The following is a 24,506-nucleotide window of genomic DNA, read 5'->3' as shown; positions in this document are numbered from 1 at the left end:
TCTGTTTTCGACAACGTTTCCATTAAAAACACAATATTGGGTCTAAGAGACTTAATAACGTCTCTCAAAGCACGAACTGCACGAGAATTCCCCAATCCTCTGCAGTTCCAACTTACCGCATTCATGACGTCCGGCTAGCTTGCTGAGCAAGCTTAGCCAGTTGAGAGTTGTTTGTCATTGAACAATCCAAATCAGAAAGCACAACAACCTTAGAAGAGACAGCATCATTTGACTTATTTTTTAGCAATGGGTCGGACACTATACCAAGACCCCCTGGTGTATCCATTATATCACATTTATCCGGCCCACCTCGCATCCTTTTCCTATCAATTAAAAGCCCAGTCATTTCATCATTATCCAGCCCAATATCACCAATTACATTCAAATCTCCCCCCCTGACACCCTCATTAAAATTTTCCTTCCTACCTGCCATATCTGTCGTTGCTACAATTAAGGGATTAGTATAATCCCTTTGATTTCGAACTTCCTGCCTCACTGTACCTCCTATAATCATGCTGTTATCCTCTCTCATGCAACTACCTTCCCCTAATTTCGGGCCTGAGTTATACCGCCCCTGACGTGCCTCCCACTCTGTATCATCCTCCGCCCGTAAATAACGACTCCTCGTCGGACCACCAGCCCTCCTGGTCGGAGCTCTGAGCCAACTCCCCCACTCCTTAACACCATCCTCCATCGTTCCAGAGAGAAATTTCCTACAGTATCTCTCTGTGTGGGTTAGCATTCCACAAGTAAAGCAAAAATCCCCTAATCGCTCGTACTTACATGACACCATTACATCCGTTCCATTCCTCTTCGTTATCTTTTTCTTGCGTTTGAGAGGCTTCCTGACATCCAACCTGACCCTTACACGCATAAATTCTCTCCATAGACTTGAGTTGTTCTTACTATCATAATCCAGGAACTCACCAAAGAAATCCCCCAACAGCTTCCCCACCACCTCTGTCATGAACCCAGACGGAATATCAAATAACTGCACCCAGATATTCACGTGCCACAGTGGGACATTTAGAGGTTCCACCCCATTTGGAATCTCTACAATCACGAGCATTGCGTTGTCAAAAGACCACGGCCCTCCCTTCACAACCCAACTCTTATCCTCCTTATGGAAAAATTGAAACAAGAAAACCCCCATCTCCAGTTCCTTAATATTCACTCCCAATGCCGGTCTCCACACATCTGCCATCTTTGTCCTCATAGCATTAACATTAATACTTTTCCCCGTCAAAAACCTACCCACCAAACATAAATCATACTTGTTGCCCTGTTCTTCTCCTTCCCCTTCAAACACAAACGCAGAATTCTCCTCTTCCTCAATATTCAAACCATCGAATTGATCATTCAAATCAATATAACGAGCCATATGAAAAACTCTCACGATTCACCTCAATATATAGAGATTGAACGTAGAGACCAACAAAACTCTCACAGCAATGGAGAGAATTATATCTTTACAAAATTTTTTATATATTTTTCTTTTAATCCACACCATACATTTCTTTCTCCTACTCCTTCACCCAACTCAATCTCATCTCACTCAATCTCATCTCTCTGCCATGTCTCTCTCTTCAGATGTGTTCCAAAAAATAATTACCATAAATTTTAGTTAAAGAAAGAGGAAAAGGGTATAGTAGTAAATTACGATATCCACCGACAGCCACGGAAGATGTCGGAGAATAGTAACCGGTAATAAAAGGTAACCACACCACACTCACACAACAGCCTGTTAACAGCAATTCACAACTCAGTGTATGACAGAGTCACTTGTTTAACTACATGTCACATTTTGATTGGACCAAGTAGTTAAACCCCCACTGTACTTTCATATACAACTCACTTGGTACCGGTTAACTCAACTTGAGTTTTATAAAATGTTTTGTTTCTTGAAAAAGAATAATAATGTAATAATATCATTAACCACCTTTACAATTTTTGTATGTATGTGTTTATAAGTAAAGAAAAGAGACAGAGAGAGAGATATTTAATGGGTGATTGATTTTAGGCGAGGATTAGAGAGAGAGTGCTTAGCATTTTGTAAATGCTTAAAATTAACAACCCCATTATAGTTTGATTGTTAAGATCTTTGAATAAACAGAGGTTTTGCAAATCTGTGGGGGAAGGAGGATGGAAGCAAGTAATGGATTAGTAGCTGGATCTCACAACAGGAATCAATTGGTTCGGATTAGGCATGATTCTGATAGTGGGGTAACTCTCTCTCTCTCTCTCTCTGTATAGATTGGTGTTTTTTTGTGTGTTTTTTTGTGTGTCAATCTAGCTCTCAGATTTAAAGTTTAAATCTTGTATTTGTATGAAATCCAAAGATGTGGATTGTGTAGTTAAATTTAGCTGGGGTTTTGATTTGAGCTAAATTTTTGTTCTTTTTGCAATTTAGTGATATGGGTTGTATATAGATCTGATTTATGATTAGTAGGGTGAATCTTTAGCTCAAAGATATGTTCTTTTTGTTCAATTAGGAAATGGGCTCTTGGGCACTTACTGATTTTATTAGATAGTTAAATTTGTTTCTGTAAATGGTGACTGCGTAAGTTTGCAATGAGTTCGATATCATGAAATAGTTGTTTACATTACTGTGATGGATCAACTTTATGTGAAAATTTAGTAAATATACTATGAAGATATGGATTCCTGTGATTCTTTTAATGCCAAAGTTGGCTATTTAAGTTTACGGTGAGATCCAAATTTTAAAGTATTGGTTCCGGTATCGGGCAATGGATCAACTTCTTTATTTGAAAAACTTAGTTAATGTACTAACTATTTTAATATGACAAACCGGGATATAATTATAATTCTATTAAGTTAAACACTGAGATTGATATATTTCTGAGCTACCTGGATTTTGATAAAAGCTGGAATCTTTTTTAGTTAATATTATCTATATTTCAGTTATGTGAATGTCACTCATCTTGTATCCAATTGTACATTCAACACATGTACCAAGTTTTTGATATGTTGACATGGTATAAATAATTGTATTAAGTAAAGCAAGCACTTTCGGTTACATTGTGTTTAATCAGTTTTCTATCTGAAATGTAGCACAAGCCCCTGAAGAATTTGAATGGTAAGCTGTGTCAGATATGCAGCGATGATGTGGGGCTTACAGCCACAGGTGATCCATTTGTTGCCTGTGATGAGTGTGCTTTCCCAGTTTGCAGGCCTTGCTATGAGTACGAGAGGCGAGACGGAAATCAGTCTTGTCCTCAGTGCAAGACTAGATATAAACGGCTCAAAGGTTGCTTATTTTGTAATAACATTTTAGATGGTTTTCGTTATTTAAGACACATGGCTATGTGTGGTATACTAACAATTTTATACGCGTTTAAAATTAGGATGTCCTAGAGTTGATGGTGATGATGACGAGGATGATGTGGATGATCTGGAAAATGAGTTTAATTATACTCAAGGAAGCAAACAAGCAAGAGGCAAGTGGCAAGGAGAAGATATCGAGCTCTCTTCGTCATCTAGGCATGAATCTCATCAACCCATTCCCCTTCTCACCAACGGACAATCAGTGAGTGAAAAAAACAATCTCATGCATCCCAAGTGGTCGTATTATTCATTTTGGGTGGCAATATATGATATAAAGTTCAGTTACGGATCTTGAGGTTGATTCCTATGAACTAGTTTCTAATAGATTTTGAAGCAAATTTGTACTAGTTTTGTTCATGTGCCAGTGCCACAGTGCCAGGACACCCATTTGATTTCTCAAGATGATATATTGCTGTGTACTTAGATCATTAACATCTTTCTAGTTGTGTCCTTATTAGTTAAATCATTATACTTTCATGTCATGACTGAGTCCCTCAACTGAGATACCAATTTAGCCCAGAAAAGTGTGATTCATAAAGTGTTGCTTACTTCTCATATTCATTGTATGGTAATTGTTAAACTCACTTTGCAACTAAGTCAACTAGCATCTAAGGTTGTTGGCGGCCCACTGTTTTTCTCATATCAGTGCTTTTTTAATTTTACAAGTTACGAGTCTATCACCATAACAGTCTCCCTCTCGGTTATGGGAAATATATATTTATTATTAATATGAATTATTTTTTATTTTGGTATTCTTCTTCCCAGTATTGTTAATTTGATATATCTCAGGATGTAATGCATTATAAAACCTTTCTTCTCTGCAGTTTTGTGATATTTTGATGTGTTGCTAATACATTGACGTTTCAGGTCTCTGGTGATATTCCCAGTGCTACTCCAGACACCCAATCTATAAGGAGTACATCAGGTCCTTTGGGTCCTGGTGACAAACATGTTCATTCACTTCCATACATTGATCCAAGGCTTCCTGGTACCTGCTAGTTTGATATATTGGCTAAAGAAATCATGTCAATGGCTTTTCTTACATATTCTTGGTTTTGGTTTTTAAAATTGTTGATCATGTATAACCATGTGGTTTGGAGTAATTTTCCTGAGATTCTGAATTAATCATATCAATATTGTATATTTGTATGGTGTATTAAAACAATTATATATTGATGTGTGCAGTTCCTGTTAGAATTGTGGACCCCTCGAAGGATTTGAATTCCTACGGGCTCGGAAATGTTGACTGGAAGGAAAGGGTAGAAGGCTGGAAATTGAAACAGGAGAAAAATATAATGCAGGTCACAAACAGATATGCTGAAGGCAAAGGGGGTGATATTGAAGGCACAGGATCAAATGGAGAAGAATTGCAAATGTGAGTATCTTCATCTTACTTCTTTTAGCATTAGGATATGTTGGTCAGATGCTCGACGATTAAAAGTTTTTGGATATGGACTTGGTCTATAAGTTTTTCCCGAAATCTTGATAAACTCTTCTTTAAATATCAGGGCTGATGATGCTCGCCAACCCATGAGCCGTATAGTGCCCATTTCTTCTGCACACCTTACCCCTTATCGTGTTGTAATCATACTGCGGCTAATTATTTTGGGGTTCTTCTTGCAATACCGTGTTACTCATCCAGTAAATGATGCCTATCCCTTGTGGCTTGTTTCTGTTATCTGTGAGATCTGGTTTGCTGTATCCTGGCTTCTGGATCAGTTTCCAAAATGGTTTCCTATTAACCGTGAGACATACCTTGACAGGCTTGCAATAAGGTCAGTTGGCCTTTCCCAACATGCAAAGTACCTTTCTTCTGTTAGATTGTCGGTACTCATGAGACAGTTTGGTGGTTAATAAACTGGTGGGATCTCTCTGAGTTGAATCAGTGTCATTATTAATATCGTTTATTCTTTACAGATATGACAGGGAAGGAGAGCCTTCCCAACTGGCACCTATAGATGTATTTGTCAGTACAGTGGATCCTCTGAAAGAGCCTCCTCTAGTTACTGCTAACACAGTGTTGTCCATTCTTGCTGTTGATTACCCAGTAGACAAAGTCTCTTGTTATGTTTCAGATGATGGTTCAGCTATGTTAACCTTTGAGTCTTTATCCGAGACGGCAGAGTTTGCAAGGAAGTGGGTGCCTTTCTGCAGGAAGCACCAAATTGAGCCTAGAGCTCCTGAGTTTTATTTTGCTCAGAAGATAGACTACTTGAAAGACAAGATACAGCCTTCTTTTGTGAAAGAGCGAAGGGCAATGAAGGTAACGAATTATAATTGTGTTGTTTTAATGTAGTGGGCTCTGATTTTTGTGTGTTTCAATGAGCATGTTACTTTCTTAGACTGTCCTAGATAAGTAGCGGGGTATACAGTGACAGAAGTATCATATAGGTATTAAGCCAGATTAACAATGGAAGATGACTTAATGTTATGCTACCAATGATGAAGGTTGTGCTTGGCATGATGGTAAAGTGTCAGTTTATGGAAAATATAGGATACGGCATGGGGCCCTTCCCCATACACTGCTGATGTGAAAAATTAGGCAAGGTTGTGAACACTGGGACACTACCTTTTTTATATGAACTTACTCGTGTCCTACTAGTGGTTGAATTTTAAGATTCTCAGTAAACAGTGAGGATGTATTTAGTTCTAGTGATGTTGAAAGTGCTAACTGTTATAAATTTTATACCAAAGTTAAGAGACGGTTAATATTAACCTTTTTAAGATTTATTTAATTATATTATGAGTATTTTTGTGTTAAAGCATGAAAACTGTAATTAACACAAACATCTTGGCGAGCTTCATCTTGGTGACAGGGTCTTTAGACTATTGCTAGATGAGGGGGTCTTTGTGGTATCGTTAGAATATATCACGATATTCCCCTTGTAGCAATATGCTAAATTTATCTGGTTCACCCGGGAGTCAGGACACATAAACCAAGCTGTGAACCACCCCTTCTCTTTGATCTTTTTACTGCTCTTGATATTGAGAACCATGGTATATAACTGCTTCATGGTTTTTATTCTCTTCGAGTGAAAGAGGTTGTCTCCTGGATCTTACTAGTCCTAGTGAAAAAATTGTCAGTTTGTACTCCAGATGCATAACTTTTTTTTATTATATTGATTACATGCACCTTTCTATGCAAATGGTACAAGCCTCTGTAGTCTTTATTTTCGTCAATTATTAGGCCTTTTGATAAGAATGATTTTTATTTTGAAAGCGTTAACTGGTAATTTACTTTTTGCAGAGAGAATACGAAGAGTTTAAAGTTCGAATCAATGCACTTGTTGCTAAGGCACAGAAAATGCCAGAAGAAGGTTGGACAATGCAAGATGGGACCCCATGGCCTGGTAACAACCCTAGAGATCATCCAGGAATGATCCAGGTACTACCACTGTCCTTAATTTTATACTTTACTATATTTACGTTGTATTGTCTAATGGTTCTCAATCAACTTTTTAATTGGTGATAGGTTTTTTTGGGGCATAGTGGTGGCCTGGATACTGATGGCAATGAACTGCCGCGACTAGTTTATGTGTCTCGTGAGAAGCGTCCAGGATTCCAACATCATAAAAAAGCAGGAGCAATGAATGCCTTGGTTTGTCTTTTCTTTAGATCATTATACTTTCTTTTTGTGGGAATTTAGTTTTTCATACAGTAATAGTGCATGACTATCAATCTGGTGTAGTTTTCAGGCAAAAATCCTTGTAATTTTTTTTTTTTGATTAATCTGAAGTGATTGTATTAGACTATTAGTACATCATTACTGGCTCCCTCTGTCCTAAATAAAAGAGAGCTACATTATATGCATATTCCTTAACTGATTGCATAGATGGTGTAGCCATGACAAGTAATCCAAATAATATTCCTTTTAACATTAATCAATAAGTTTCTCTGGAATGAATTACTCTTGTTACTGTTGTGATTGGAGACAATACTTTGCATCTTTTTTTAGTGGAGGTTACAATTAACGGATTGTTCATTAATTTGGAAACATGGAGTGGGCAGTAGGAACATCTATCGAATATAAATCTTCTTGTTCCTGTTCTTAATAAAATTTTAATTTCCATTTACAGATTCGAGTTTCTGCTGTCCTCACAAATGGTGCATATCTTTTGAACGTGGATTGTGATCATTACTTCAATAACAGTAAAGCTCTTAAAGAGGCCATGTGTTTCATGATGGATCCAGCTTATGGAAAGAAAACCTGCTATGTACAATTTCCACAGCGGTTTGATGGGATTGATTTGCATGATCGATACGCTAATCGCAATATAGTGTTCTTTGATGTAGGTCCCCTTACAAAATTTACACTAATATGATCCCTCTTTACTAAATTATATACTTATTTCATGATAATTCTGTTCATCTATTTAGATTAACTTGAAAGGGCTGGATGGCATCCAAGGTCCAGTTTATGTGGGAACAGGATGTTGTTTCAATAGGCAAGCTCTGTATGGATATGATCCAGTTTTAACAGAGGCTGATCTGGAACCAAATATTATTGTAAAGAGCTGTTGCGGCTCGAGGAAGAAAGAAAGGCATGCAAACAAGAAGTATGTTGATAAGAAGAGGGCAGCAAAAAGAACTGAATCCACAATCCCTATCTTTAATATGGAGGACATTGAAGAGGGTGTTGAAGGTTCGTTTAATTAATAATCGTCTGTGTATAAATTTAATCTGTTTCATGCTGGTAAAAGTTATAGAATAGCTGTTTCTTAAATTGGGGGAATGCATTGAGGCGAGTACATATCAGGAATAGAGAATGGAGGCTCTGACTGGGACTTAATAAGTTAAAATCCTTGTTCCAGACAAAGAAAGAACCTATGCGTGTGTTGTTGCTTCTCTAACTAAACTAGTTGGATTTATTTTATATTTTTTTTTTGGTTTCTAATTAAGCTTAGGAGACTTATAGTAATATGTCTAATTAAGCTTAGGAGACCTATAGTAATATGGCTTCTTAATTTAACTAATTTTTTTTTTACTTTATCTTAAATTTTGACCCCGGAAGATCGTGATCTATATGGTATATAAATATTGATCCATTTTCAATTGGACAGGATATGATGATGAGAAATCACTTCTTATGTCTCAAAAGAACTTGGAAAAAAGATTTGGTCAATCTCCGGTTTTCATTGCTGCCACCTTTATGGAGCAAGGGGGCATTCCGCCCACAACAAATCCTGCAACTCTACTGAAAGAAGCAATTCATGTTATTAGCTGTGGGTACGAGGACAAGTCTGAATGGGGAAAAGAGGTAACTTTTTCTTTGTCGTGTAATATTGATATCTAGGACGTTACAAGAAATATGCACACTAAAATATACAAGGTGATGGAATGTGATATTTTTTTAATACAGATTGGATGGATATATGGTTCTGTGACGGAAGATATTTTGACCGGGTTTAAGATGCATGCTCGAGGGTGGATCTCGGTGTACTGTGTGCCTCCTCGACCAGCATTTAAGGGTTCTGCTCCCATCAATCTTTCTGATCGTCTTAACCAGGTTCTTAGGTGGGCACTGGGTTCCATTGAAATTCTACTGAGCAGGCATTGCCCTATATGGTATGGTTACAATGGCAAATTGAGGCCTTTGGAGAGACTGGCATACATTAATACCATCATCTATCCCATCACTTCTATCCCACTAATCGCGTACTGTATACTTCCAGCTATCTGCCTTCTCACCGACAAGTTTATTATTCCAGAGGTATGCAACTGGTTGGATTCTATTTTGGTCATTGAGTCATCTCATGAGTAAAGCTTAGCAAATATATAAATCCAAATACAATGTATATTTTCTCGTCTGCTGTGAAAATGAACTTGTTCTTTTACAATCATGCATATTATTTTTGTGGCGAATGCCTGTATGTTGTATTACAAGATTGGTTGTTTTTGGTAGCTCCTAGAATTATACTTGTGCTATATATTTTTTTCACAAATTAACTTGTAATTTAATTGTAAGATCTAATGTTTATTGGAACTTTCCTGCAGATAAGCAACTTTGCTAGCATGTGGTTTATTCTTCTCTTCATGTCCATTGCTGCAACTGGTATACTTGAACTCAGGTGGAGCGGTGTAACTATCGAAGATTGGTGGAGAAACGAACAATTTTGGGTCATTGGTGGTACTTCTGCCCATCTATTTGCTGTTTTCCAAGGGCTTTTGAAAGTGCTTGCTGGGATTGATACCAACTTCACTGTTACTTCAAAGGCATCTGATGAAGACGGGGATTTTGCTGAGCTCTATATATTTAAATGGACAGCTCTGCTTATACCACCAACCACGGTGCTCATATTTAACCTAGTTGGTATAGTTGCTGGTGTTTCGTATGCCGTTAACAGTGGATATCAGTCCTGGGGTCCTCTTTTCGGCAAATTGTTCTTTGCATTTTGGGTCATTGTCCATTTATATCCCTTCCTGAAGGGTTTGTTGGGTCGGCAAAACCGTACTCCCACCATCGTCATTGTCTGGTCTATTCTCCTTGCTTCCATTTTCTCCCTGCTATGGGTTCGGATTGACCCATTTACATCTGATCCCACAAAAACTTCGACAAACGGCCAACAATGTGGCATTGATTGCTAAATCATATGGTTAAGATGAGGCCCTGTTGGGTGTAAATAGGAATTAATACATTGTCTAAAATATGTAAGTTATGTTGTTGTACCTTTGTTTTTTGTTTATCTAAGGAATGTGGACGGAGACATGAAAAAGCATATTGATAAATATTTATATGTACACGTTTGTTTTTTGACAGGAGTTGGGTTGTTACAGCTATTTGTTCTATTTATTTATTATTATATGAAGATAATGTATGCGTATCCCGTTTGGCAATGTCTTCGGAAATGTGAAAAGAGTTGAATTCTTCGTGTTGGACAGGGCATTGCATTCCCCTTTTGGAACATGAACTTGAGTACAATATCAAGCTCAATTTTATAAACAAGCCAGAAAGCACAGCATAGTTCAGCTCATCTAGGAAAGACCTAACTGAATGTAACAAATAGCAGATACTCTGGATATCTAAGCTTACTAATATCCTTTAGGATCATAATCTCAATTCTCACAGTACAGCAACAGTAAAAAACAGCTCATGTCAAAAGCTTTTCAACAAGAGGATAACAATTTATTTCATGAGCTTCCTCAAAAAGAAAAAAGACAATCCTCTGAGAAGAAAAATACTAAAGGTATTCGTAAATTTTGACTATTGTTATTGGGATACGGTGGCCGACTCCAAGACAGTTTGATTGTTAAAAGATTCCCAATCAACTCCTCTCAGCAATTTGATCCTTTCTTCTAGCGTCACAAAGCCTTCTTGAGATGCTATAATCTCACCGTTTCCAACAATGTGTAGCAAAACCACAGATGCTCCAATATCTGGGCCGTGAAGCTTCCCTGTCAGCAAAACTCGGAGAGGCATAAAGAGAGATTTCCCCTGAAATGCAAATGAATTTTATTGTAACTTTAATAGTGGAGGTCAGAACAGACTAATATCTTTTGCTAAAGAAACTGAAACTAAAACAACCTTTCGCTTTACTGATTTCCCAAAGCTTTTCACCCATTTCTGCCATCCCGGTTTTCCTTCGTCTAGTGCATCAAAGAGCTCGCCAGCATCATAGGCAGCCAATAAGCTATCTGCAAATTCTGAAAGTCTATCTTCTAATACAGGTTTGGCTTCAGAGCTGCAAACAACATACATTATAAAGTTGCACTACAGATTATAATCCTTCTATAGAGGTACACATTTTTATTTATGAAAGTCCATATATAATCGCTAGAACTAAGGTTCTGATACCGGTGGGGACTAATGCTAAAAGCAAAACTTGAAGTACAATTTTGTACATTAATAATTATGGAATAGAAAGTAAAGAATAAATGAGAAGTTTGTGAGAAGAATGCATACTTAACCATAAACATTGCAATCCAGTCCCACCATAATAGAGCAAAGAACATTCAAACTGGTCAAAACGTTTCATACGTAAAATGACTAACCGTTTCACTGTCATATTTTCCAAGAAACTAACACTTTCATTGTGTCATTTTATCAAGATAAGCATTAACAATTCTATTACGTGTGAAGCTTGGCATGTTCTGATTTGTGTGTCTGTGAGTGTACGTGCATGTGTATCAAAATTTATCTAATCTGTATAAAAATCCATACTTATTAGGCTTAATTTTTTTGACAAGAATGAAACGGAATGTGGAGGTTACAAAGATAAAAAATGAAAAGATACAGCGCAGAGTATTTTTTTGATAAATGATAGAGCGCAGAGTTAAATGCCAAAGAGAGGAAAATGTTGAAAACAACCAAACAATGAATCTAAATATTCAAAAACCATTGTTCCAAGTCTATACCAGGGTTCAACATCCGCTAAAATTCAACAAAGATATATCAAGGTTCAAAACGATCGTGTTGAACCTTACTGGTTCTCATTTCATTTGGTTCCCATAACCAGATTCATTTCCATTGTACAACATAGCCTTAAGTAACATATCATATTTTTAAAGCTAACACTATAACAAATCAATATTTAACAAGTAGCAACAAAACACCCCTTTATCATAAATAATTTGTGCACTCCACTAAAGCAGTAAAAGGTTAGGTTGAGTCGTAAACACTAGTAATAAATATTGAAATATTCATATTTAGCCAAATGTCCTTTGTTTAAGACGAATTAAACTTTCAGCCAAATTACCCAAAATACTAATCTTGTAAATTTTTAACTTGGTCGAATTTTAACACCAATATTTAAAATGGATGTCCACTTTGGATACTGTGTATTTTCATTGCATTTTCTTGAACATTTATTTGTGCCTTATAATTTGCAATTATATAAATGTAATATTATTAAGTTGCCATAACAAAATGCATGATTCTTTTGTCCATTACCAGCACAAAACAATATTGGTCTTCCCTCAATTAATACAACCACTAGAATACTTGTATAAGAAAACGTTTAAAACACTTTTTTTAAACTGTTTACACAAAAGAAATGAACATAGATTGAAGATATACCTTGAAAGCGTCTCGTATAGAGGATAAGAAAGAAAATTTGAAAGTGCATTCTCTGAATCTGTTATCAAATCAACCGAGTCCTTTAAAAGGTCAACAGCCTCCTGTTCATACATATTTACTTTTTAGTTCTCATGATAAAACATAAAATGGGGCAAAGTCTTTAACTTAAACTTTGTTTCATATGAAACATAAATAGATTTAATTTGAATCAAGCTTAGCATATCGGCACTTCCATTGCATGCCCTGGCGGTATGTCATATAAAAAAATGTGTCGGGTTAAACCCAAGTGATGCATAGATAAATATTTTCAGAGGCTATCTTAGCAATTGAGAGCTTTCATATTACTGAATAGTGAATACATTATATTTGGAAATTAACAAGAGACATTACCATATCTAATACATACAAAAAACAAAACAAATGCTAAATTGCATTAAAGAATATTTAAAATTTATGTGACAGATTGCCAGAGGAGCACAAGTATACGTAAAATTCCAAACCACCCTCAAAGAAAGAATTTTATCCTCAGTACATTAAATATATGCGGAAATGTTTTTTTACCAGTATTACAATTGTGAACAGATTGTAAGAGTTGGATTGCTGTATAATTTTTATTGAGGGGAAGCCAAGCATAAGGAAAGTAGAAACAATCACCTCGACAAATAGCCCCTCCGACTCCATAAGAATCCCAGTGCTTTTCCAGTGATGACCGAGAAGCTTGGTCAACTCTTCTGGCGGAAGTAACCTCAAGTATTGACCATTCATCCACCTCAAGTTTTGAAGAAAATAAATACGTATCTTAAGAATGCTATTATATGAAAATGCCTTGCATAATTAAGGTAATCAGGCACAACAACTAGCAGAGAAGGTAATTGAACTACAAACAACAGTCTTAAGAACAAATGTTGATTTCCAAAAAGAAATACATGCCCCAAATACATCATTACCTAAACTTGGTTGAATCGAAAACTGCTCCACCTTTGTTCACACGCTCAATAGTGAACTTTTCGACTGTAAACCACATTAAAAAAAATAATTCATAACTACTTCAAAATTCCGATTGACAATTTTGACCTATTGTACAAGCAGATATTAAATAAGTAAACAAATCCCATAGTACCTAACTCCTGAAGGGTATAAAATTCATTTTCAGTGCCATCTCCCCAACCCAACAGTGCTAGATAGTTCACCATTGCCTGAGGTAGATATCCCATCTCCTTAAACTGTTGAATTGCAACACATGTAGGCAAGTCTGTATGAATTCAACTGGATCAAGCATATAAATCTGAGTTTTTCGGGTAAGAAAGTAAAATACCTGACTGACTGAAGTCGCACCGTGTCGTTTTGATAGTTTACTCTTATCGGGGGCTAGAATAAGGGAAACATGTGCAAAGTAAGGCATTCTAAAGCCAAGTGCCTGTAAAAATAAATATAATTCCTAATCAACCTTTTCCCGAAAGAAAGATGCCATACCCCAAAAACAGAATAAACTTAGATGAGGTCACTGACCTTGTATATTAACGCTTGCCTTAGAGTATTTGGTAAATGCTCTTCTGCTCTGAATTTCAAGTTTAAAGGATATTCATCTTTAGTCCAACAAATATACAAGAAACATATATGAACTCACAACATTCAACTTCAATTGCATCTTGACTTTAGTTTGTGGAAAGAATAAAAATAAAATATTAATTTTCTATATCCAATTTTATCATTATTGGGCCTTGCAGGAATATGTGTTATACACATCAAACGATATTAAAAGCTCAATGAAGAGAGTGAAAGTGCTTTAAATGTGTTCTCAATAAGAAGAAAACGCTGATAAAAATAGACATAAAGCGAAATTGCAGATAACAACACATGAAAGATTGTCGCAAGTATGGTTTTAGGCTTACCTTATAACATGTGAGATAGCCATGGTAACATCATCCACCGTAACACAAAAATTGTAAACAGGTTGACCATTGCTTCTCATTATGACAAAATCTCCTAGTGTATCCAAGTTCCAGCTAACCTTCATTCCACTATAAACCATATTACCAATAATATTTGAATTTTTCTACCAACAACAGCAAGTAAAATATATGTTAGCGGACCCCTATCCTTCACATAAAACTTGAAAAAAATCTATAAACATGCAACTTACGTAAAAGTAGAATTGCTTGAATTTATACATTCTACATGCAAATTGATTTGCAAGTATTCCCAGTTGTGTTTCAAGGACAACATTCCGAAAAGTCCTCCTCCGAACATTACATTCAGTAATGAAGTTAAAACCATCAGGAATGGAGTACGAGCCGAGCTATACATATGTTATTCATCACAATACTACCAACCAGAGCATGTGATATGCCTAACTCAATTTAGTGTTAATGTGAACCCAAACAATAACAAAACTCTTTCTTCCGAGCATCTATTTCCTTGTTCACACAGCACAGTGAACTTTACATCTATATATAGCTGATATATTTCAAGTGGTAGTTTTTAACTCATAGATACAAAACACCACACTCGGTGATATTTTATTCCCTCACAAAGTTAATAAAAGCATACAAACTAATTAAGAGGCTTTAACTTCGAACTTAGCACAAGAGTTTCTTTCTTTCACTAGATAAATCACAGCGAGCTTCAGTTGGACGATCAGACCCCAACACGATCAACAATTCATGCTGAACTCTTCTTGTAGTAATTTTTATAAGAATAGTAGCTAATATAAGTTATACAACAGTTTCAGAGTTCAACTGTAAAATTTAATCTAGAATTTGGTACTTACTTCCCCTCGGATAAGATCATTAATTTTCAGAATCCCTTCCTTGGGCACACGGAATCTATATGTGAATGGGGTTCCCTTTCCCATTTCTTCTTGTACTTCTTCATCAGTGGCACTAGCCCACTTTCCGCTGTATACTGGAGGCAGCTGCTTTAACTTGGCAATCTCCTTCATTTTCTCTAGCTCCTACAGATATTATAATATTTGGGCATTAATACCAAATTGAACCTACTAGCAGTAGAAGTATATAAGAGTCCTATACTTTCGGAAGACGATTAGTTAATAACATGTTTTCTAGGGTTATCTATAATGAAAAATGTCCAATATGATTATGGTTAAGACAATAAACTATCAGGAGACCAATAAGGGACAATAATGTCAGTCACACATACTAAATGCAAAGAGGCAAACAATCCCATCTTCCGTATGCTATATGGTACACACCAATATAAGGAGCACATGCCAATAAACATTGCTTAGGATAATTTGGAAGTTTTTGGATGTATCGAAGTGTCTAGCTCATTTACTCCGCGATCCAGTTGTTGAATGACATGCAAATGTGAATTATGGAAAAATAAGGGAGTCTACATGGGGAACATTCGTTTATAGAACCTACAAAAATTCAACTACACCTAACATAACAGATGCTGGAATTCATCTTAAAGGTATATTGTCCAATGCCCACCGACATCTTTGGGATCTGGGCCCAAAAACACAAAATTACCATTATCTTTTTGGCATGACAGAATCATAATTATTTTTTTAACTTAACAATCTGATATTTTTCTAGTTACTCATTATCTGTACATGCTCGCATTATTTTAACACACCAAAAAAGGTAAATTCTTCGTCCAAGTTCAATAAATATAAAGTAATTAATTGGGATAAAAAAAGAAAGGGAGGATCAGGAGTAACTAAGCTTAGTGAGAAAAATTTAGATAAAAAAAAGGCTTCAAACTAGAGTTTCCAGCTTGTTGTAGTCGGTTCTAAGAGAAAAAATGCGGAGGAAGAAAAAACAATTTTCTTTTATCTGCATAAATATTTAAATAGAAACAAAGGTGAAGAAAAAACATATTACAAAAGGCTGCAGAAAATTTCAACAAACACTCAACAGCGTAGACAAAAGATTTGCACCTAGCTCAATACCTCACCCCCCTCACCACAAAAAAAACCCAACAAATAATTAAGATTATTTTACCTCGAACAATCAGGGATCAGCACAAAGCGACAACTATTACAATACTTGGGAACGTGTAACATGCCAAAGATGACAAAGAATCTCCTATCTTTTCAAGATCACAAGTATCATAAAAGAATTTCCAAAGCATCAACATTATCTTTATGTAACAGAGGAAGATTACCACACAAAGAGGGAGGTCCTTCTATAGCAATGTTTTAAAGGATGAAATGGAGCATACTATTGACAAAAGGCTCACTGCTGCATTTAAATGAACTATTTATGTATAACTTCTTTGAGTTTAATAACTATACCTCACTAGAACAAAAGCAGCGATAAGCATGACCAGAATCTAGAAGCTTCTCTGCATATTGCTTGTAAAGTGCATTTCTTTCAGATTGCCGATATGGACCATAATCACCACCAATGTCAGGGCCTTGAAAATTCAAAACATGATTAAAATTAAATTTTATGCCAACATAAGATCTCTTTTGTTTGTTGTTGCTAAATTAAGAGATTGCAAGTTCAATATCATATATTTCTTGTTAAAAATTCATTGGCATTAGTTTAAAACATGATCCACCAGCTGCAAGTAGAAGCTAACTAACTAGTTGGCATCAATCGTGACACCACTTTTTAGGGAAAAAATATAAAATCAGCTTAGTATCAACCATAAAACGCCTAATTTAAAAAACATATAAATTTTTTAAACGCCAAAGTGACTAATCACTAACTTTAGTTCCAAGAACAAGTAGATACACTTAAGAGATAATAGAATGAAAGTATGCAAATGAGTAAGAATGAATGAACCTTCATCCCAATGGAGTCCAAGCCAAGAAAGATCTTGCAACACAGCTTTTTCAGATTCCTTGGTCGATCTTTCCAAGTCTGTGTCCTCTATTCGGAGAACAAATTTTCCACCTTTGGACCTAAAAATGTGCAATTTTTAAGAAACGTCGATGTAAGTAGGAAAATCTATAGAAAAAGAAAATGAGGTAGGGGTGAGCAACCTAGCAAATATATAATTGAAGAGAGCAGTTCTGGCACCTCCGACATGGAGATTGCCGGTAGGAGAAGGAGCAAATCGAACGCGAACCACATTGTCATTTTTTTTGACGAAAGATGTGGAAGCAGATACTATTGACAGACATCTTTTATTAATTGCAGGCATAAGGCATATGATTTTGTTGTTATGACAATGCACCGATGGTGGTGACATTGGCAATGACGGACGGAAAAGGAGCGAAGCCACCCCTGTAATTCCGCACCTAAACCTCGTCCACGGCATTCTCTCCAACAAAGTAGCCATTTGGGCACTTGTTGCTTGCATGTATTCTGAAATGACTAAACCATCACTTCATTAAAAAGAAGTACTATGCAGTATTAAAAAATATTGAAAACATAAGAAGCCTTGAATAAAAACAAAGAGGAGATTATTATCTATTCCTAGGTAGCCACCGTTGTTACTCATGGAACAGTAAAACTGTAAGTAGTATATTCCAAACACACACTCCTATGTTAATAATCTTGATTTCAGTTTTGCTGGACTAACAAACATACATCCATTAATAATAGTGCCCAAAAAAATAATACAAAAAACCCATATCAAGAAAAAGCCAACAGCAGAAAACAAAATAAAATACACACACACAAATCATGTATACCTGAAGCAATAGCAGCACTGCCTAGATTAGTTGTATGGCCTTGTCTACGTGGATGCGCCGCCAGATGAAACGTATGTGTTAGTTTATCAAGTGTGTGTATGCTGCAACTGTTCCGATGTTCACTGCTTCTCCAACCATCCCTAGCTGCTTTGTTGTATTCTTTAACCCTTGTTAATATTAAAATGAAATTTTATTATTCATAAAATTAATTAGTTAATTGATTTTAATAATATGCTGCCTGAATATAATTGTAATTTTTATTATCCCCTAGCTACGTTTAATATGTTGGAGTCCTGGGACTGGGAGCTATGGACACTACTGCTTTGGACTTCACCAAGTACAGAGCCTGTTGTGCATTTACTATTACAAAAGGCAAGAATTCTTTGTAAATTGTATTCTCTGCTCTGATCCAATTCCAAACCCACTTCTTTATACAAATTGATAAAATTTGTCGCTGATAATAGAATGCAAAGTGCATTTATATACACTTAAAAAAGTACATCCGGGTCATATCAGAGAATATATTTTGCAAATAATTTTTTAATTAATATTAAAAATAAATATAACTCCAATGTATAGTTATTCAAATACATACATGGGTACCACTTAATTGTATATTAACTCCTGATGAAAATGAAAGCAGTGGAAAAAATATTAGTTAAATTTAAAATTTCTTGGTTAGAATTAATTTAAAATTTCTTGCTTATAAAATACAAATAGCATTTAGATAATGCATGAGTTATTTAACATTAAAATACACTTTTTAATACTAATTATAGCAATAGATTTAGTCATTTTATAATATTAAATTAACATTGAACTAGCTCTAAACCATCTCTTCTATGATCTAAGTACTTTGATCTTCTTTGCCTTAATTTGACTTTGTAACTGTGAATTTACTCCCTACTGGAGTCAGGGTAGCTCCATTTAGAGTTATCTCATCAGATTTATTAGAATACTAGAAAATTGGCAAAAAAAGATTAAAAAAAAGGCGATGCTAAATGCAGTAATATTTTACTTTATGCAGTAATCGAAAATTACCTATATAACCCTTGTAGCCTTAAGGGGTCGTTTGATTGGACGCATTCTGGTATCAGGTACGGGTTTCGTTCATTCCAACCTCATACCTGATGTTTGGTTCAAAATTTTTTTCCTCCAAACCCATTCCTCGTACACCTAAGGTACGAGTTTTTGATAGCCAAGGAGAGAGGTGGGTACGAGGAAGGGGTATGAGTAATTAATTTTATTTATAGTATTACAACTTTATTTAAGCAATCAAATGTAAATGTTTAATACCATAATAATTTAATGAACTAAAATTATTAAAATAATAATTAAAATAATATTTAAATTAATTAAAATTAATAACTTAAAAAATATTTTAAATCCAAAATATTCATTCAGGTACTCAACCAAACACATGATATCATAAATGATACCTCAACCCCATACCATCTTACCCGATTCCTGATTACAACCCCATACCATTCTGGTACTCAACCAAACACATGATATCATAAATGATACCTCAACCCCGTACCATCTTACCCGATTCCTGATTATAACTCCATACCATTATGTAACCAAATGACCCCTAAATGATTAACTCCGTATTTCAAGGTATTGTGACATTCAAGATTCAACACTCTCTCATCATCTGCGGTTATGAAAATTAGCAACAATATTTTTTTTTATATGGAAGCAGATGCAAGAATAAATAACCAGTTTATTTATTTAAAAAAATATATTATTTATTCATTTTATTTGGACAAATATCTGGATAAATGGAGAGACGTTTTGATAATCATACTGGTCATTTACTTTGTGCACTGATTTATCTAACGTGCACAGTAAAGTCATTCATGTGCACAAAATACAAACTGATTTATCTAACATGCACAGTAAAGTCATTCATGTGCACAAAATGCAAGTGAGGGTCAAGATGGTAATCTCTGCCAACTGTGTGGAGCAAAAATTTACTGCATTTAGCAATTATGAAAAAAAAACAAAATAAGCCGGTCACTTCAAAGTTAAGTATCTGCAAATGGCATACAAAGGGCGGTAACCAAGAGTCCAAGACTCAAGGACTAACCATTATTTAAAGCTCTCCAAAAGTTTCTCCATGAATGTATTTGGCTTGTTTATAACGTCAGATAAACTATCATCTTTGCATTAGACGTAATGTCAGAAATGCTAGATTATATACAGATCAAACCAATTCTGGATGGATCCAATGATCAACAACTACAGAATCACATGGCCCAACCACAAAATTACATGTCTGAAAAGCTGGAAAGCCTGACCCTTTCTGCAATACAGTTCAAGAATTTTATAATTCCTTCACAGGCCAGGAGGATATGAGAACACCTCATTACCAACTTTAACAAATTTGTGAACAAAACACATGGCAAAAGAACCCCCCACCGGATTTGGATTTCCATAGGAACTAGATTTCTGAGAGAGAGGATGCTTTTGAAAGAGTCTACATGAGAACTGGGTAGATGCAACTTTTGCTACCTAAAGCAACATTCCCTCAGAATATCCACATAAACCTCCTTGGAGACCATTCCTGTTTTGGCATTCGTGGCATGTTTACCCAGCTTTGCAGATACTTTTCGCAATACAGAAAATGCCTCTTCGGACTTTTCAGACAAGTATATTCTGCATCTTGATGAACACCTCAAGCACCTCTCTCTTAGTCAGTGTCACCAACATTAGCGTCACTATCAATATTAGCAAGATTCACTTGCACTTCTGGCATTGCTTCCTCGACTTTTATAGATGTGATTCTGTCCAGGCTAGAAAATTCCACATAGGGCTGTTAAAAATGAAGATATAACTGATAGAATTAGTGTATTGACGTAGAAAAGCGGCATCTTTCGAAATATCTAGAGTATGCTGGATATAGGATCTAGTATATTTAACCCATAATCCCACGTTTTCTAATCAAACCTGGGGTCTTTGACCAACGTAAAGTGAAAATTCTGATATGATTATCAATTTTTAATCTAAAATTATAAAATTTAAAACTATATAATGGACTGCTTCCTAACTCCACAGACAATTATCATTATTTAATTGAAATTTCAGGATGTCTAATATCTTTCCAGAAACATACAAGATCATTTAAGGACACGGATTTTTGAGCTGGACAATGACTGTTGACAATTTTGGAGATCTGTACACCATGTTTTTCCTTGTGATTACCTGACAATAAAACAGAACAATATTTAGTGGTAAAATTAATAATAAGAAAGAGAAAGATGCTGTTTACAAATGCATCGCCTTGAACGGAAAAAGAACTGATCACTTATCATACTTGAATTGTTAGCTTTATGGATAAAAGAAAATTAGACGAAAATAAGAAACAACAAATTCAAACAAGCAAGAGAGACTTCATAAGATTGAGAAATGGACCCTTTCGACACAATTTTACAATTAAGAAACATGGCCCTTTTAGTCACCTTAAAAAACATGCCATTGCATTTTAATATAGGATTGAAATGAAATGGTGGGTTAGTGACCACTAGTTTTTTCATGTTAACCAACATATGAAGTGATATTCAAGAAGTGTGTTTTTAGTTTTAAGAACTAATATCAAGCTACTGTTATTAATAAAAAATTGGAAGATAATGGTCCAGGGGCGGGTTACCCCACTGGACAGCAGCTTTCCTTAAGCTATTCTGGGACTTGTTACATATTTAAAAACGGAGTACACACATGCTTTGTGTAGAAAACTCAGGGTGAAGAAGCGTTTCCTGTTTTTTCTTTACATAAAAAATGAGCATTAAGTATGGGCATTATAGGAAACATAACTGATAGACGTGTTTATGTATAAACGCCTATTAAAAATGCATTTTCGATGCTATTTAGGGCCATTCTTTCCAGTGGTGCCATTTAGGAATTTTTTTTCTAAAATTGTGCCACAAAGGACCAATACCCTATTAGATACACATCAATTCTTAACTTGATACTTGAGGAACTACAGTCATATTGTAAAACAAAAGCCTTAAAAGCTACGACTGGTATCCCAATCACACATGAGATCCACAACAGCAATTTTGATACTTCACACGTCAGGTACATAATCAAGAGAAAAAATTTATTCACAATATCGAAAGAGAAAAAATTTATTCAAAAATGTTACGTACCGGATTGCAAGCATTTCTGATACATTGCAAGGATAATTGGATCCTGTGATTCTAATGAGAGTAGGTTCTGTAATAAGGAGGTCGTTAACGCATCTGCTAAGAAGCTGTGATCAAGCATTTCATCTATTAGTCCGCATGCTTCGTTATACTTCTTATTCCGAAGACATCCACTGATGATGATATTGTAAGTGTACATATCAGGAATTACACCGTTGCATTTCATCACCTTAAAGAAAGATAGTGCTCTATCAATATACTGAATCTTGCAAAGGCCATCCAATAAAGTTCCGTATGTCACATAATCCAGCTCACTGCCTTGACCGCGAACCTTGTAAAAAAAGGTTAGTGCTTCTACAGGTTTACCAACCTGACAAAGCCCATGTAACAAAATGTTATATGTGTAACAATCAGGTATTATCTTCTTAAGCGCCATAGTACTTAGCACAGCCAATCCTCCTTCGATTTGCCCTTGTAAGCAATATGCTTGTAGAAGTGAATTGTACGTTATTATATCAGGATATTTACCACTTTCATCCATGATCTGAATTATCCGCTTTGCATCCTCCAACTTCCCAGCCTTGGCATAGGCATCAACGAATATATTAAAAGTATACACATTTGGAGAAATGTTGATATCATCAATCATATGCTTTAACACTTTAGAAGCTTCTTCCCATTTCTTCGAGATACAGAGACCCTTAATTATTGGAGTAAAAGTCATAATATCCGGCACTATGCCTTTTGCCTCCATCTTAGAATGAAGCTTCAAAGCCTCATCTACAAGACCGCGCTTGCACAACGAATGAATGACCGTCGAATAAGTAAACTTATTAGGCTGACAATCATTATCCTCCATACAATTAAACAACCAAAGCGCCATATTAGCATGACCACTTTTAGCTAAACCGTTAATCATGGTAGTAAAAGTAACCACATCCGGCTCAATTTCCTTAAACAAAATAATCTTTTTAAACAAAGCCTCCGCCTCGTCCGACTTCCCTTGCGAAAGCAACCCCCTAATAAGAATATTATACACAAACGAATCCGGGACCAACCCGCGTTTGAAAATAGAACCAAGCAACGAAAAAGCATAATCGAGACGATGAGCATAACAACAACAATTAATGGCAACGGAAAAAGTAATAACATTAAGAGGAATGCGCAAGTAACATATATCCGAAAAGAGAGAAACAGCAACCGAATAATGTTTCATTTTAAGGAGAGCTGATAAGAGCTGATTAAAGTTGATAATAGGAAGGAGCGGGCGTGTTTTAAGCATTTCATCAAACATGTTAAGCGCGTCATCGAGTTTGTTAAAACCGGACTTAGAATAAACGAGTAATTGTTGTTGTAAATCTGATAAAGGAACGTGGGGATAAGGGGTTGAGAAAAACGAAGGTGGAGTAGAATGAAAATGAAGAATTGAAGAGGAGAATAAGTAGTTACAATTAGTAGTACCTAGTTGTCGTAGAAATGGGACTAATCTTGACATTACTCCCCTTCAATTTTAGTCTCAGATGTTCGTTTGATCCTTCAGCTCCTGCTATTCTGTTTAGAAAATTGCATTTTTCGTTTGTATTGCATCAAAATCACCCCAACCTATTTATTTTTTGCACAGAATTAGTCCAATCACGGAAATTAGCGCTCAAGTTGCTCAACTATATACTTCCTCTTCCTCCGTTCATCTCAATTATTATAGTTCTTTATTTTTTTAAAAGAAATTTATTATTCTAAATAAAAATTTGAATATTCTATTTTTATTCATAAATATAAATTTTTTAAAAAAAGTTATATAACTATGTTTTTTATTCATCTTAAAATTTGTATCGGACACTCTTACAAAAACGATAACAAATGGGAGGGACAGAGGGATAATTTTTAACGACACATTGCATTCCGTCAACTTGACCAAACATATGTTATTTTATGGATGGCAAAAAGGTCTGAACACTTTTCAACAATTATATACTTACGAAATATATTAAATCTACGGTTTTCTCAAATATATTTGGGGGACATATATACACCATATTTTGTAATTATACAAGTGTTAAAAAGAGGTGCCCTTCCACAGCCACATCTAGTTCTAATAACCACTTCCCGCATTATTATATTGCGGGAGTATAGCAGCTTTAACTTAATATGGACTGCGCAATGCTTCATTGCGGACACTGCTTTGCTTCATTACTGGAAAAAATTTAGTTTTATTTTGAAATAATTGTAAAATAATAGATAATAAATATATAAATAATTTTAATTGATGTTTAAATTCCTAATTTATTTATTGTTTGGTTGTTATATTTTTATTTTGTATTTATATATTTCCATTAATAAATTCTTTATTTTAACAAACTATAACTTAAAATTCGCGAAATTACAGAACTACCCC

General features: G+C 35.4%; 3 protein-coding genes across 5 annotated transcripts; 1 reads left to right on the top strand and 2 right to left on the bottom strand.

Moving 5' to 3' along the window:
* The first annotated feature begins 1,920 nt into the window (after positions 1 to 1,920).
* On the top strand, positions 1,921 to 10,101 carry LOC141667159 (cellulose synthase A catalytic subunit 1 [UDP-forming]). Its single transcript, XM_074473545.1, has 14 exons — positions 1,921 to 2,223; positions 3,073 to 3,268; positions 3,366 to 3,547; positions 4,213 to 4,333; positions 4,531 to 4,720; positions 4,854 to 5,120; positions 5,263 to 5,608; positions 6,593 to 6,730; positions 6,818 to 6,943; positions 7,422 to 7,634; positions 7,723 to 7,987; positions 8,406 to 8,602; positions 8,705 to 9,055; positions 9,340 to 10,101. The coding sequence occupies exons 1-14, from the start codon at positions 2,143 to 2,145 to the stop codon at positions 9,928 to 9,930; spliced, it is 3,264 nt and encodes a 1,087-aa protein (XP_074329646.1). The 5' UTR covers positions 1,921 to 2,142; the 3' UTR covers positions 9,931 to 10,101.
* A 215-nt stretch (positions 10,102 to 10,316) lies between these two features.
* On the bottom strand, positions 10,317 to 18,359 carry LOC141667160 (glutamate--tRNA ligase, chloroplastic/mitochondrial-like). 2 transcript variants are annotated; one of them, XM_074473547.1, is made up of 14 exons: positions 17,967 to 18,359; positions 17,313 to 17,637; positions 17,113 to 17,231; positions 16,617 to 16,738; positions 15,129 to 15,311; positions 14,251 to 14,369; positions 13,868 to 13,916; positions 13,674 to 13,775; positions 13,479 to 13,581; positions 13,306 to 13,369; positions 13,013 to 13,127; positions 12,359 to 12,459; positions 10,868 to 11,024; positions 10,317 to 10,777 (listed from the first exon to the last, which is right to left on the bottom strand). In XM_074473547.1, the coding sequence occupies exons 2-14, from the start codon at positions 17,630 to 17,632 to the stop codon at positions 10,553 to 10,555; spliced, it is 1,779 nt and encodes a 592-aa protein (XP_074329648.1). In that variant the 5' UTR covers positions 17,633 to 17,637; positions 17,967 to 18,359; the 3' UTR covers positions 10,317 to 10,552. The 2 variants fall into 2 exon arrangements, with proteins under 2 accessions (XP_074329648.1, XP_074329647.1); XM_074473546.1 differs by having other exon boundaries at positions 17,313 to 17,646; positions 17,967 to 18,358.
* Positions 18,360 to 19,930: 1,571 nt separating this feature from the next.
* LOC141667840 (uncharacterized) lies at positions 19,931 to 23,770 on the bottom strand. Of its 2 annotated transcripts, XM_074474474.1 has the most exons (4): positions 23,576 to 23,768; positions 22,118 to 23,133; positions 21,085 to 21,173; positions 19,931 to 20,784 (listed from the first exon to the last, which is right to left on the bottom strand). In XM_074474474.1, the coding sequence occupies exons 2-4, from the start codon at positions 23,031 to 23,033 to the stop codon at positions 20,662 to 20,664; spliced, it is 1,128 nt and encodes a 375-aa protein (XP_074330575.1). In that variant the 5' UTR covers positions 23,034 to 23,133; positions 23,576 to 23,768; the 3' UTR covers positions 19,931 to 20,661. The 2 variants fall into 2 exon arrangements, with proteins under 2 accessions (XP_074330575.1, XP_074330574.1); XM_074474473.1 differs by having other exon boundaries at positions 22,118 to 23,770.
* Between the last annotated feature and the right edge of the window lie 736 nt (positions 23,771 to 24,506).

Source organism: Apium graveolens, chromosome 6, assembly GCF_009905375.1.
Source record: "Apium graveolens cultivar Ventura chromosome 6, ASM990537v1, whole genome shotgun sequence".
NCBI classification, from domain to species: domain Eukaryota; kingdom Viridiplantae; phylum Streptophyta; class Magnoliopsida; order Apiales; family Apiaceae; genus Apium; species Apium graveolens.
This window is presented reverse-complemented; position numbering and strand designations above follow the sequence as displayed.